This window comes from Artemia sp. Qi Xiang Cuo, chromosome 9 (assembly GCF_049724085.1).
Source record: "Artemia sp. Qi Xiang Cuo chromosome 9, ASM4972408v1, whole genome shotgun sequence".
Taxonomy (NCBI): Eukaryota; Metazoa; Arthropoda; class Branchiopoda; order Anostraca; family Artemiidae; genus Artemia; species Artemia sp. Qi Xiang Cuo.
Window position 1 is genome coordinate 52,066,754 of NC_142802.1, and position 16,398 is coordinate 52,083,151.

Genomic DNA, 16,398 nt, shown 5'->3' on the forward strand with positions numbered 1-16,398 from the left:
CTTATGTCGGCAGTTAACACCAATCAAAGACAGTGCTTAAAAATAATCTAAATACTATGCTACCTAAACTACTAAATACCTAATGAGTAATGAATGTCATTCCACGCTTTTAGCTTTGTTTGAAATTTCGCGCTGATCTTCACAACAAAAGCCAGTGTTGCAAGATAAGAATTTTCAAGAAGACTGAGCATATGCAATCTATGAGAATATTTCAGCCTTCACTTGAAAAAATCTAACTTTCCCTGAATATCCCTAAGAACCCTTAATTTACCCCAGATTCCCCTGAATCCCTAGATTCAAAATAAGTGTCCCTAAAAGAAGTGATTTTCCCCTAAAATAGGGATTTTCCCCTAGAAGTGGAAGCCCTGGCACCAAGTAAAGAAAAACCACACGGAATCAGGCAACCGAGTCTCTCAAACCCCGTAAAGCTCTTTTAAAAGATACAAGAACTACTTATTTAACAAAAAAAAATTCGTTTTACTTCTTCGTATAATATAACGTTAAACTATTTTAAATTGACAACACTGTCCAAACATCACTTGTGTATTATACAGTACACAATCATCCCATCTCCCCCAAAACACTTTTCAGCCTTTTCTTGTTAAAAAATTATCCAATCACTAATTAGAATCAATCACACTCCTATTATTCAAAACATTAATTAATATCGTTCATAGTGTCCAATTTGCGAATTCCTTATCCCTTTTTTGCAAAAATGTCAATCAAAACAATTCCTAAATACGTAATTTGACAATCTCTAGTTTTCGATTAAAAAAAAAATAACCAGCGGGGAATCCCCGCTCGTAATTGCTAATCACTTTAACCCTTTTTCTCAAAGGTGCCAAGGAACATAAACCCTTAGAATAGCATGGGAGGGAACATAAGCCCTTAACATAGCATGGGAGGGAACGTAAAGGCCCCAAATAGCACAGGAAGGAACATAAAGACCCCAAATAGCACAGGAAGGAACATAAAGGCCCCAAATAGCATAGGAAGGAACACAAAGGCCCCAAATAGCATAGGAAGGAACATAAAGGCCCCAAATAGCAGAGGAAGGAACATAAAGGCCCCAAATAGCATAGGAAGGAACATAAAGGCCCCAAATAGCACAGGAAGGAACATAAAGGCCCCAAATACCACAGGAAGGAACATAAAGGCCCCAAATAGCACAGGAAGGAACATATAGGCCCCAAATAGCACAGAAAGGAACGCAAAGTCCCCAAATACCATAGGAAGGAACATAAAGGCCCCAAATAGCATAGGAAGGAACATAAAGGCCCCAAATAGCACAGGAAGGAACATAAAGGCCCCAAATACCACAGGAAGGAACATAAAGGCCCCAAATAGCATAGAAAGGAACGCAAAGGCTCCAAATAGCACAGGAAGGAACGCACAGGCCCCAAACAGCACAGGAAGGAACATAAAGCCCCCAAATAGCACAGGAAGGAACGTAAAGGCCCCAAATACCATAGGAAGGAACATAAAGGCCCCAAACAGCACAGGAAGGAACGTAAAGGCCCGAAAGTATAACCTAGGACTCTACTTATCTTGTATTAATCCTGCCAATCTTCTGTTTACAATAGCATAATAAATAAGCTTGGCCGTCTTACCATCATGTGAGTACCATAACAGTTTATGGGCTATTTTGTGATCAAGTACTGTATTGGTTATAACTAGATTGTTATACCTAGAAAATTGCAGCAATCTATAACCTTTTAATATTTTCTTTTCCTACCACAAATTTAACTATGTTAGAAGGATACCATCTATCCCTTTTTCTACTAACCTGGAAATTAAAACCCCTTAATAACAATACCAAGTTTCTACCTGGGATCTCGTCTATTTGTCCTGTAGCTGTAAGTAAAATCCATCTGTGTCACTACTGTCTCCATCAGTGGGTTCTGTAGGGACGCATGCTACTATGATTGATAAACTGTACTTTGTAGTCCTGAAATGAGCAACTAGCATTCTATTTTTAATACCTTCCCAATCTAAGGAAAACTCAGCAGCTTTCTTACTCAATATGAGCCCTACTCCCTGCCCACGCATTCCATCCTTCCTGCCTGAGTAAGTAAATTGTAATGTCAGATTTTGAAACTCCTAACAAGTCCAGTAAAAAAAACCGTAAAATTCGTCAGTGAAAATGTTAATACAGTATTTGTTGTTTTATTTTTTTTTACGCTGTGGGATTCCAAGTTGCGATATTTATATTATTTAAATCACTGAAGTTATTATAGCTTAAGAAAAAAAACAGGATATCAAGGCTTAGAACAGGATACCAAGAATGCCTTGGACCTCTTTTACTAATAGAGGACTTTTGCAATCCTGAGCTCATCCTGGTCACAACATAGTTTTCTACGCTTGGTGTTACTCTTCTATCCACAAGAGTCGAAATCCTGAACAAGCAATCTCAAGCCTATCACCTCTGAACAGTTATATATTCATGTCTACAAACATTATAGTACTCTGGGGAGGCAGCCCATAATAGATAAAGCCAGAGAGAGGGTTTTCAGCCCCCCCCCCCCAAAAAAAAAACACCAAAACAAACAGAGTCCAGAAGATTTATCCATCACTCAGAAGGCAGTGGATAATGCTAAAAAGTTGCCCCTTTCTTAATACTTCGCTCTTCACGCTAAAGTTTTTAGTACTTTAAAAAAGCTTCTTACTGTTCTAATTAAACGACCCTTGTGTTTTGTGAGTCGTTCTTAAGGAATTGGGACAAAAATTCAAACTTTATCGTAAAAAGAGCGGTATTAAGAAGGGGGTACCCTCCTCGTATACGTAATATTTTCTGGTCTTTTTAAGTTTTAATGTTTCTCCTTACTTTCAGTTAAAGAAAATCGTTTTTTGTTTTTAATTTTTGGTCTATTTTGAATAGTGCTGGAAAATCTGGCTCCCCCTCCGCGAGAAGATCGTCTAGTCCCGACAAGAGTTACACGCACCACAAGTGGGGCGTGGGAATATTTTGGTGGTTCTTGGGCAGGATGTACACCCTTCGACTGACAAAACTCTAGAGCCTTAATAAAAAAAAGAACATTCACATACATTTAAAGAGCAAAACAGATACACGATAACATTGCAACGGCGTCATGTACTGTATGAAAGGTGACAAAAATTTTCATTCGCATAAAATACATCTAGAGGGCAACTCGATAAATGATACCAAGTTAATATGCTTTAAAGCTTCCTCCGGGTGAATACGTGTAAAATTTTGGGTAACAAAATTTAAATATCACGAGGGGGCACCGGGAATTCAGAAATGCCTAAGTGGGGCATGGCCCAAAGTTGGTTGGGAACCACTGGCCTGAGTGAAGAGAGATGAGATATTAATTCCTACATCTCTCCCCCATCTGCCAGGGCCATATTCCAGGGGGGGTACCCCGTTTGATCCCCCCTCCGAAATGTTTTTCTGACTCGTAAAAACGCAACAAAAATGAATATAAACAAGTTTTGTATGGGTTTTTTTAATTTTTTGTGTACCCTCCCCCTCCCCCCCCGAATTTTTTTGGGTAAAACACCCTCCAAAAAAAATCCTGGGTACTGTCTTGCCGTCTGCACCCTTACCCTTACCTGTATATGTGTGAAGGCACATAGAGAGTTAGACAATTTAGGCATTGAAATGCGGTCTTTCAGGCATGTGATAAAGCTCCCCATGTGAAAAATAGGCCAAAAACAGATGGGGTCAAACAGTTTGAGAAGGTGTAGCTTTCCTTTGAAATCATAGTTGTTTTTGATGATAAACAAATTGTTTAGTTTTGAAATTTTATGTACCAGAGGTGTTGCAATTTTAAGCTTATTAGCTTTGCAAAATTTTACTTTTCTTATTTTACTTGAACTTTTTTTCTCAATAAACTGTTATTGTAAACTTTTTTTTCTTCTTTTTTTTAATGCCATTCTTAGGGTAGTCTCAAAATTACGCAATTTGTAACTGTAAATTTTATTTTCATGGATTTTATCTTTGTTTAAAAAAATAATAATAATTTCTGGGCCTCAAAGGAAATTCTCCATTTAAATCGGATGGCGTCCGTACCACTGCACGTTAAACAAAATCGCTATCGAGGTTGTTTTATTCATTTTCTTTAAGTGGCTATATGTGCTGTTTGTTCAACTTGTTGATTTAAAAATTTTCCTTGCACTTATCCACATCATGAGATTATTTCAGAAACCTAACCTCTTAAATACAAAATCAAAGAAAAAAAGGGACAAAGTAAAAGACTAATATACAGAATATAAATTCACAGATAGGGATATAAAATTGTCCTAATCTTAACTAGCATAATTCTTCTATTCAAGAAACCAGTTTATACTAGAAAATTAGTTTATTATTGTATATAAATAAACTTGAGTTGCAAGACAAACTAAAAAGAGAGCTTGGCGCGTAGAGGGGCTTACACCGTGTTGTCTGAAAGGGAGGGGGAAGAAACAAAATTTGCATCAAATACCAAGGTGTTTAAAAAACATGGATGTGGTTACTTTAGTTAACCAGGAAGCGAAAAACCTAATCTGTAACCCGAAATATTTTATTTACTTACAGGCGCGAGATTGAATCTATGTCGATCTCCTAGTCCACGTGATCCTACTTCTGAATCCGAGTACCAGCCACTGAAGGGTATAGCACTGAATTCTAAACCACCACTATCTAACTTCAAGCAAGGCACTCCCGGGAGGGCAAATTACTTGTAGCCAAGACTGCTGAATTTTTCATATCTGAAATAACGAGTACGTTGAGAAGAATGCCATAAACGAACACAAAATTTAAATTCATATATTTTATTGAGCTTCAAAATTCGACAGTATAAAAAAAATCATTTGCGTAAAATACCCCGAGAGGGCGACTCGAAAAAAGATACAAAGTTAATGGCCATAAAACTTTGGGTACCAAAATTTAATTATCACGAGGGGGGCATCAGGATTTTAGAAATGCCTAGGTGGGGCCTGACCCGAAATTGGTTGGGAACCACTGCCTTAGACCATTCAATCCCGTTGAAAATCTACCCTGGACAACCACCGTTAACATCTCCACATGTAAAATTGAGTCGGCAAGAGAAAGTAAGACAAATAAAAGAAGTTTCGTATAGGAATTCTGGCAATTTCACCCAGTGTTAATTCTCCCCGTGGAAAATCCACCCAGTAGCAAATTCACCCTGCCCCGCCAACCTAGAAATGTATGTATACTTTTCAATAACAAATACTATAGCCTACGCAAACAATGGGCAAATTTCGTAACTTTAAGACCATTCTCCAGGGGCTGTGCGGGTCAAATTATTTCCAAAGACATAGATATTCGACCTTTCAACTATGATGAACAATATGGCTATCTTAAAAAAATTTATCGAGTAACTTTGATGAAAGAAGGGGCTTAGGAAGGAGGCTAGATGTCCCACAATCTTTTTGGTCACATAAAAACGACACTAGAACTCTTAATTTTTGTTTGAACGATCCTTCTCCTGATATTCTGAAACCGTTGGTTCATTGCGATCTTGGAAATAAAAAAGTAAACGCGCATCCGTGACCTTTCTTTTGGCAAACGATGCAAAATTCTACATTTTTGAACTGGAAAACTATATAATGGTTCTCTGATATGCTGAATCTGATGGTATGATTTTAATGAAGAGTCCTTGAATTTTAGGGGTTTCCACCTTTTTTGGAAAATCAGGCATATTTTCTCAGGCTCGTAGCCTTTGATGGGTAAAACTAAACTTATTAAACTTTAATATTTGGAATCAGCATAATACGCCGATTCTTCTGAGATATCTACTGGTATCAAAATTCCGTTTTTTAGAGTTTCGGTTACTATTGAGCCGCGTCGCTCCTTACTTACAATTTTTCTTACCACGAACTGTTTGATGTACACATACACCCGTGGGCTGAAAAGTTTGAACCTCTGTGTGGGAGGGGGGGATATCGGATTTTAACTTGACTGTTGAGGTTTCAAACCCCCCTGGACACGGCCTTGTACATAAGTACCTCTTTCTTTCATTTAATTTTTCTTCTTTTGGTAATACGGTACTAATACAAATGTCTGTGTCTGGTCATTGGAGTGGTAAAGAAAGTAAAAAGCTACAAGCAAAGTTCTCCTGGCTCTCTTATTCGTAATTACGTATCCGTGTTTTTAGTGTCCCTTAAATCTTATCAAATGTTTTGACAGTATATTCCTTCGGATCTTCAATCTTATATTAGGCTGGAATGAGAATGAATAAAAAAGATATAAAAAATATGATTTCCTTACATAAACTTTAGGTTTCGGTAAAAAAAAAGAAAAACACTTAGGCGAATAAATCGCCGAGAAATTAAAAAAATCTGCGTATTTTTAACCATTTCTAAAAAGTGGAGACTTAGCTTAGACTTGACCTCCAATGCATCCGTTTTATTATCAGGATTGCATGGTATTAAGTTGATTAAAATATCTTTTGCAGGATCGGGATGGGCTGTTTTATTTTTTTTTTCGGGTCAATTTTTTTCAGGTCGAATGGTATGATTAATAGCATACTATCTTTGATGTGTAAATGAGTAATTTTTATTTTAACTTATTTGTTTGAAGGTCTTGTTGATGAAGTCTATTATGAGTTTTTTTTTATCCTTTCAGAGACATTAGCAATGGTCTGGAGGTGAATCCAATAATTTGCTTTGCCCAATCCGGTGATGTTCCTCAAGATTTCATCTATGTGGTACAGAATCGCATTTCCTCCTCAGATGTTAAGGTCGATACAGATGCGCAATTAGTAAGTTTCCTTCAAAGGTTCCAGAAAGTTCCCTTCTTATTAGGTTTGTATTTTCTGTTAGGCTCCTAAGCCTGGGCTTGTCTCCTTTTTCGCAAGTTTCTCTAAATCAGAAGATGATTACAACCGATTGTTTAATTTTTCAAGTCGTGTTTTGATTTTGCCATAGCCTAACACGTGTTTGACAATTTCAGTCGTTATGGTCTTATTGAATACCATAGGGCTTAGGAATAACTTATTTTAGTCAATTCAAAGTACTTATTTACTAGTAATAACCCTAAGGAATCTAATGAAATAACAACAAAACAAAGATTCGATGCTTTAGTTGCTATGAACAATGCTCGTTAGCACTTAGACATCTTTAATATGGTTTCCCTTTCGCTGTGGTTTCCTTGCTGATTTGACTTGTTTTCCTTTGATTTAAAATAATGTCTGTTTGAGAGTTATGTTTTCTATCTGTTTGTTTCTAGTTTGGAAGTTTCGATGTTTTTCCAGTTCTGTCATCCTATTCATAAACTTTGATTCTCATTGTTCGTGTTTTTTTTTTTTTTTTTTTTTTTTTTTTTTTTTTTTTTCATTGGTTTTTACCCACTGTTTTCAAGTTCTTCTGGGGGTTACTCAAAGATTTGTTTTCGGGGGGGGGGGGGGTACACAAAAATCTCAAAAAACGCATGGAAAATTTGTTTATATCCCTTTTTGTTGCGTTTTTACGAGTCAGACAAACATTTCGGGGGCGGGGTTCAACCCCCCCTCCCTGGGCACGGCCGTATTATGCATCTTCATTTTTTAATAAAAACAAGAAATTAGCCCCCCCCCCCCCCCTGTAATTTTTTCTTGTACTTTCAGAATTGTGATTGCAGTTATGGCTGTTCTTCCACCAAACAATGCAGATGTACTCGTTTCAGTGGTATCAATTGGTATAACAAAGACAAGTTGGACAGATACTCGGATTTACAAGGTATGATATTTCTAATTCCTTCAAGATAATCTGAATTTAACCGATCTTACAAGTAGTTTCATTATTAGATTTTTAGTTCTCCTAAAATCCTGAAAAAAAATTATAGTCTTTCTTCTCTTTTTTCTTTTACTTAAAAAGAAGAAAAATATTTCATTTCTGCAAGACAATTCTTTGTTTCAAGCTGTTTTTGAAATTTCCATAGATTTATTTTGACAATAAAATGTTACTAATGCGATTAATCAAAATGATAATTACCATTCTTGAACCAGCTTCAACAGGCCATTCATTTTTTCCAGACTCGATGAAGATTTTATATATATATATATATATATATATATATATATATATATATATATATATATATATATATATATATATATATATATATATATATATATATATATATATATATATATATATATATATATATATATATATATATATATATATATATATATATATATATATATATAATATATATATATATATATATATATATATATATATATATATATATATATATATATATAACTCGTCACAAGAAAAGCATTAAAAAGAAAGTTTGGTCGCAACTAAACATGTCACTTGACAAATTATCACTCGTGCTAAAATTCTGAGGGTTAAGTGTTAGAAAAAAAGAAGGACGAAGACACAAAAAGCAGTCAAAATGATAAAAACAGTAAGGTGTTAAAATAGATAACAAGGTAATTACGATCAAATCCGTGAGCTGAGGATTGAGTAGGGAAAATTGTAGAGGAAATGGAAAATTGGTAAAAAAATGAAATACAAATCAAAAAAGAAAAATTCATCGGATAGTTGAATGGGGGTAAGAAGTATGGAAACACAAAATATAACCTAAAATGGGACAAAATTTTGAATATAATATAATTTAACTTGATGGAATCGTTAACATAAAAACGATCAAATAAATAACAAGCTAATAGCTTTCAGATAAGTGAGATAAGGATGGAAAAGGAAAGAGTCTAGAGAAAAGGGAAAATCGGTCAAGAAATTAACTACAAGTCAAAAAAGAAAAAATTATCAGGTAGTTAAATTAAATGAGGATAAAAAGTATGGAAAAACAAAATACAATTTAAAATGGGAAACGATTTTAAGTATAATATAATATAACTTGATGGAATCGTTCCTGTAAAAAATGATAAAAAGCAGTCAAATAATAAAATAAATCACAAGCTAACAGCGGTCAGATCCGTGAAATAAGGATGGAAAAAGGAAAACGTTAGAGGAGAGGCAAAATTGATCAAAAAACAATCTGCAAGTTGAAAAAGAAAATCTATCGGATAATTAAATTAAATGGGGATAAAAGGTATGGAAAAACAAAACACAATTTAAAATTAGAAAAAGATCTTAAATGTAATGATATGTAAGAAGGCGGCTGAACTTGAGGAAAAGAAGAAAAAGAAACTCAAGATGAACATTGAGAAGCTTAGTAACAGATAGCTTTCAGGATTTTTTTTTATGCGGGTATTGGATGAGGAACGAATAGGGACTTTGAAGGAAACTAGTCGAGGATGTCTGGGCTTAACAAAGTTATGGGACTCTAGAAAATATCACGAGTTCTGCAATCAGTCATCCCTGTCTTTGTGAAATCCAAACAAAGACTGACTTTTATCTCTACGTGCTCATCCTTTTTTTTAAAGGTAAGAGCAAGGCATTTTGCCGTCTTTGTAGATGATTTTCCAGGCACCGTTTGGAATTGATACAGTTTTATTCGAGAGTTCATTTGAAGACCTGACTGCCAGACAGGACCAGCATATTCTAACAGTGGCCGCATAAAAGGTACATAAAGGGAATGGGAATGGGAAAAAGAATGCGAGAATGGGAAAAGGGCCACCTTTAAAAGCTTAAAGAGAGGAGGAGGAATTGGCCTGTTTGAGCATATTGGAGATATATTCCAGATTTTGGAATTGGCCTGTTTGAGGTTATTGGAAATATAAAGATTCCAGATTTTGGTCAATAGATATAGTACCCTCAAGGAGATTCATGTCAGTTACAATCGTCTCAGGTGATAAGTAATCAGGGTTTTTATTTAAATCAAACAAATAAATAAATCAACGACCAGAAGCAAGCTTGTTTAGGCTATACACCCTTCAAAAAAAGCCTGATATATACGTCGCTATCAACAACGTAAAAAAAAAATAAATAAAAAAAGAAAAGAGAGAAAAAAAAAGAAGCACGGCACAACCTCCTCCAACTCGGTGCAACTCCTAAAATAAAAAACCAAACTATAACTAATTAACACCGTTCTCTCACTACCACCCTCGCACACCCACAATAAAAAATAACCAAAATATATCTGATAGACCACTCAAGAAAAAATCGCTAAGAAATATTATACTCACCAAAACACATAGATTGTAACCTACTCATAAAACTAGAAATATTTTCATTGTCTAATAATTTATTTGCTAAACTATTATAAAACCCTGGTCCAACATGACGGATAGAGAAGAATGATCTTCGAGTTGAAGTCTGAGGTCGTCTTATCTGGGATGCTGTTCTGGTTCAGTATTCATGGACATTACATCCAGCCACGAACATTTGACCGAAACATTGTGGCAATAATCCACACTCATATTTAAACAAAAACAAAGCTGAATAAAATTTAGAACCTCCGTGTAAAGGCAGATTATGTCGTTCAACGTATCTCCTTCTCACTGATGCACCTTTTTTATCACCACAAAGCGCTCTAATAGCTGAGTTTTGCATCGCATGAAGCATAAGTGAACGTGTCGGGAAAATACTTGACCAAACAAAAATATAATACAAAAGGTACAGATGAACAGTAGAAACATAGAAAGACCTTAATACATCACAAGGAAAAAGATTCTTCAGCATCCTCATAATCCCAACATTTCTTGCAATCGTACGACTTAACAACTCTACATTGGGTTTATAACTTAAACATTCATCTATCAGGGGTATTTAGAAAGGTGGAGGTGTATTTAGAAAGATAGGGGAAAAATACTAACGCTAACTATGCTAGACTTAGTGGGATTCACTTTCATATCTAAAGTACTGGCTTCCTCAGTCACAGCTTAGAGTATTTTCAGTGGGTCACTTTTGATATTCTTATAGTAAATTTCTAGAATAGATAAATCCTCGATAAATTTCCAACGATTTGGGAAATCGTGGTCACGGTAAAACCATTAATAGAAACGTAAGTGGGGGTGATAGTACCCTGGATTATACCAAAATAGATAGTCGGAGGACCAAAATAAACTTTGTTTATATTTGACCGTTTGGGGCGTACTACAAATCAAGGAATCTACAATTTTACCCAGAGGTCATTGATTCTACCATAATTTTATTAAGCTAAGTTAACTAGAAGCTTACTGATAAAATATTGGGGCCCGGAAAGCCAAGCTATTTGCAAGTCAACTGAAATAAGATTAAGCCAAATACATGGTTTCTCAAGTCTTATTATAATTTTATTGATGAGTTGTTAAGTTTTTTTTCGGCTATTTAGCTGTTGGGATCCAATGTCAGGAATAATTTTCGCTTTTAGTCATTTGTGCAAGAAACTCGTAATGCTTGGAAAAGAAAGAAGCCAGGGTAATTTGGCCGTGTTTAGCCTGGTGTTTAAACACCTTAAACAAAGGTGTTAAAACACCTTTGTTTTAACCAGGTTTGTGTGTCCGCTTTTCCAGCAAATATTTAACTAGCCGATTTTTGTAGGTTGATCAAAAATACCTGCTAAGGGCATTGATTGTTGTTCAGCGAAAGCTGGGAACAATGCAATAGGGGTATTAATTAGAAAAATTGCTAGAATCTCATTTCTAATTAATTTTGTTTTCAATGTACAAACCTGAAATAACATTATAGACAGGAAGATTTAGTACATTGGAGAGTTGTAGGGATAGGGAGGTAGGGTTTGTACTAAGCCAGTGGTTCCAACCGATTTTGGCCATGCCCCACCTCGGCATTTCTAATATCCTGATCCCCTCTCGTGATACTTAAATTTTGTTATTCAAAACTTAGGTGTATTCATCTGAAGGAGGCTTAAAAGGCCATTAACTTGGTATCTCTATTTTGGGTCGTCTTCTTGGCATATCTTATACTAGTGAAAAATATTGTCTGTATGCAATACCTTTTGTACATTGTACGATGTCATTGCAATTCTGTCATGTATCGTTTTTGCTCTTTAAATGCACATGGATCTGACATCATTCGCATGAAAAATGTTTTTTTTTTTTTAATTAAGGCTCTAAAGGATAGTCAGTCGACGGGTGCACGTCCTGCCCATGGCACACTAGAATAATGTCATGCCACACTGGTGGGACCTGCGCCCTACGTTGGGAATCACGGCACTAAGCTGATTATTAAGATGGTTATTGATTTTACTAGGATAATCTGATAAAAAAGGAAATTAGGAGACAAATCCTATTTCAGCATGAATCCCAGCTTTAGCAAAATTCTTCATTATAATTTTCACATTGAATTTGAACAAGTGAATAAACTGGCCTCTGATAAAGCTGAATTTTTTTTTAATATAATCTTAGAACCAAAGTACTGGAAATCTAGTTAAAGAAATCAAAAGTGGGCTAGATTTCTTTTTGTGTAGAGGGGATTGGAACTTGACGGGGAATAGAATTTTTGTGAAAATTTTTTAAAGAGAGGATGTGTTTCGTTTTTCCAGACGTACTGAAAGCCTGAAATCTAGTCATCGCGATCGATGACGGGTCCTATGACCTTAAGGGCACGTCAGCTCCAAATTTGTTATACCTTTTATTTCCTACATTGAAATCATTAAGTTAGGTGTTATTGTACTTACTTATTTGAACTTGTTGTGGGACCAGACTCGAACGCCTCATTCGGCATCCAAACGACTCTGTATAGTGGACACCCATATGTTGTAATCTTTGGTCAGCTTTTCAGCAAACCGTAAACAGCAGCTCTCTCATCTTCTGCTACAGATTCGAAATCCAGTAGTAACGTTAAGATCGTTTCTGACAATTGCCCACCAATTCTTGATTTTGCTGCCGGGTTGCCCATGCCAATTGGGCAGAGGAGCACCTGTAAGCACTTGCTTCATCACCTGGACGATCACCAAACCAACACACTTATCTTTGTTTGATAGCTGTTTCTGTGGGCTCTACGTTATAGAAGCGGTGGTGTACATCAACGTTAGTTATCCTGTATATTGTATCCTCACTATCTTTCGTAAACAGCAGTGGTTAAACACTTCCAAATAGAACCGTTATAGAGCTGAAACGTTTCCTACTGTTGGTGGTAACATCAGCATTGCAGTTAATCCAGCTGAGCCTGGATTAAGCAGATCTGTGAAGTGACTCCTCTAGTGAGGAAGTTTACGTTGTACGTTAGGGATCACGTCTCCTTGTTAGTTTTTAAAGGAACCAGTGGTATGGGGCTTTTTTTCGATTATTTATTTGAGGGTTCTACACAGCCTTCTCATATCATTATTTCTCGCTGCTTTTTACATCTCTAAAGCAACCACAGAATTATTGAGGTTGCTGTCAGATTTTAGCCTGTTTACTTTAATTTTTTTTCTACTGTAGATGCGTTTGATGCATGTAATTTAGGCTCAATTAACTTTACAGTCATCTCTGAAACATAATTTTTCCTTTGCATTACAGGGGTGCACCTGATGTCCTCTACGGCCACCTTTTTAGTGGCGTCCCAGAATTTCTTATTAAGGGTAATAGGGCCTTCATTACAGTTCGACAAGTTTAACTGATTTCAATGCTTGACTTTTCAGTTTCTCAACGTCTAACTTCCTTTTTTGGGGTTTAACTATTCCTTGCGCTCAACTTGAGAAGAATCCCTGCACCTGAAAGTGTATGATCACTTTTAGATTTTGATCCTTTTCGTACTGCTCTGTAAGCTCGAGAACCGATGAAAGAAGAGCGCTAACGCTGACTGATCAGTATATGGTCAACTTTGGCTGTTGGGGAGCCAGCATTTGAACGCCAAGTTATCCTTTGAGAGGGTATGTGTTGGAACATGGTGTTGATAATGGTAAGGCTGTTTGACATGCTGAACTGAAGTATTCTTTTTCCATTGGAGCATTGCCGGTTGTAATTGAACGGACTATGCTTATCGCGCACATTGGGGTCTCTTGGGATTTCTTATCAACATCTATAATCAGGAAGTCTCGTTTGGAGTATGTCTGCATCATAATCTCCATCAAACAGTTCGTGGTAACGAACTGTAAGTAAGGAGTGACCCGGCTCAATAGTAACTGAAACTCTAAAAAATCGCAATTTTGATACCAATAGATACATCAAAAGAATCAGATTTTTATGCTGATTTCAAATATATAAGTTTCACCAAGTTTAAGTCTTACCCATCAAAAGTTACGAGCCTGAAAAAAACTTCCTTATTTTCGAAAAAAAGGAAAGAAACGCCCTCTAAAAGTGACAGAATCTTATTGAAAATCAAACCATCAGTTTCGGCGTAACAGAAAACCCTACTGTAGGTGTTTCAAGCTCCTATCTGCGAAAAAGGGGCTGTCCCTCCTCGACGCCTCGCTCTTTACGCTAAAGTTTGACTCTGTCTGACTACTTTATTTTTTAAAACAATAAGAGCGAGGCGTTGACGAGGGGACAGCCCCTTGCATATACGGAATAATTTCTGTTCGTTTTAAGTTTTAATGTCGCTCCTTACTTTCAGTTAAAAAAACTTGTTTTTTTTTTTATTTCATATTACTGCAAAAGAATTTTTTATCACCATCCGTTACAACTCGTGCTGGTGCAAACACAACAAAGACGGAAATGTTACAAACACAACAAAGACGGAGATGTTGTGGCTTTACATAGAAGGACTTCTATTTGGCAACGCTTCATTTCGATATCCATTACTAGTTTTGTTGATTCTTACTTCACCAGTCTCATATTCCATCTCTGTACTCAGAATTCATCCTACTATACATTTATATCACATGGAATAACTCGCCAACTCGTCTATCTCACTCTTACTGCACAGTGAATCGCACTTGATTACTTCTTCCATGAAGGCGAACTCTATCCGTAAGAAAATTCAGGGTTTTAACTTGATGAGAATATTTGTCCTTTTGGTCGTTATGCTTGCCAGTGACTTTTATTCGTCTTGCAAAGATGACACGAGACTGACCGTCTGGTGGTCTCACAGTGGCCATTCCCAGAAAGTGAGTCCTAGCTGGGATAGGTGTTGTGCAAATTTAATTTTTCATTGCATAGTGAGTCGCCCTTAATTACTTCTTCCTTGAAGACTAACTTTGCCTCCATGAAAAATCAGGGTTTGAATTTGATGTGAATATTTGTCCTTTTGTTCATTACACATGTCAGTGACTTTTATTCGCCCTGGAAAGATGACACAAAGCTGACCGTCGGGCGGTTTTGCAGTTGCCGCTCACAAATAGTTTAAGTGAAAACTAGTTCATACTAATGATTTTAAACTTCAGTCTATCCGTTGTCCATCTGGTTTTATTTCAGTGAATCCAAGCGGGGGTGGGTGTTGTGCAAATTTAATTTGTCATGATAAGTGTTTTGAGCTATTCCAGTCTTAATTCCAGGGAATTCTGTCCCATCAGTGCGTCTTCTACTCTTCTCTAACTTCAAATAATCCTCTAGATGTTTTTGGTATTTTAAATAATTCTATAGGCGTGACAACTGGAAACACATCAAATTTTTCTCCCTTTGTTAATTGTCAATTTGTTTATAACTTAAAGGGGCTTAATACACATAGTGACAATTTTTGGGTTCCTTAATTAATGCTCAGGGTCTTGGTTTATCGACTGATCAGTTTAGACTTCTAGTTGGGGTTTAATTGCCTGACGTTATTAGGTTTCGTGAAAAGTATTAAATGCTGCTGGATATACGAAGATTTAGGTTGGAAAGATTAAATTGGTGAATAATGGCAAGAGATGGTCTTAATTTTGCTTACAGTTGGAACTTTACTAATCACATGCATTCCGACACGCGGATCTATGACTAGGGCGTCCTTGATCGACAGCATTATCTCCTCTCTGAATTCGATCCAGAATTTTGTTCTTGTAAATGATTTAATGGATTATTGTCTTATCTTCTGTGTATCCAGCTCCAAGGAAATAGTGAGTCGGAAGGATCCTACTCAGGGCTTGGCTGCCTTTAAACTTGGTCCGAATGAGCTAACTCTCCTTAGGTCCCAGTTAGCAGAGGCTACGTAGGACATTTTTGACAGAGATACGGATTTTTTCCTCAGAGTTTGACTCCTTTAATGAATCTGTCCAAACTTATATTATCGGTGCGTGTACTGTATCCACTTTTGGTTCCAAATCTAAAAGATTCATGAGAAAGTCATCGGAGTTGGAGCAGTTGGAGGCAACTGCTGCTCCCCTTCAACATTCTGAAATGTATAAAATATTAATAATTCTTTGGTTTGGAATTTTGAATTCTGTTATTATTCTCAAAATCTCTTAATTGCGGAAAGAATATTCGGAAAACTTGGCAAGTGATCAATTCTGTCCTTAAACCCTTGTCTCAGCCTTCTTGTATCCCTCCTAGTTTGATGATTGATGCCTCAGTTGTTCAGGGTGAAATTTGTACATTAGAAGCACTTACCCCTTATTTTGGAAATGTTGTTAAAAACAACCGCCTCTTCAGTAAGCTCCTCTGCTTCTAAACTTGATTTCAAGCCGTATTTTGGTTAAAGTTGCTTGAAGTCGGTGGCCCTGGAGTCAGTTTCTGAAAGTGAGATAATTAGACTTGTTAATGGACTAAA

The 16,398-nt window shown here is 36.3% G+C and overlaps 1 protein-coding gene across 1 annotated transcript in view; it reads left to right on the forward strand.

Annotated features, from left to right (window-relative positions):
• Positions 1 to 16,398, forward strand: part of LOC148948783 (histone-lysine N-methyltransferase EHMT2-like) — a 71,523-nt gene that overhangs the window by 22,319 nt on the left and 32,806 nt on the right. The window contains exons 2-3 of the mRNA XM_089094087.1: positions 6,587 to 6,722; positions 7,566 to 7,677. Coding sequence (XP_088950213.1) covers positions 6,587 to 6,722; positions 7,566 to 7,677 — 248 coding nt within the window. The remainder of the gene's footprint in view (positions 1 to 6,586; positions 6,723 to 7,565; positions 7,678 to 16,398) is intronic.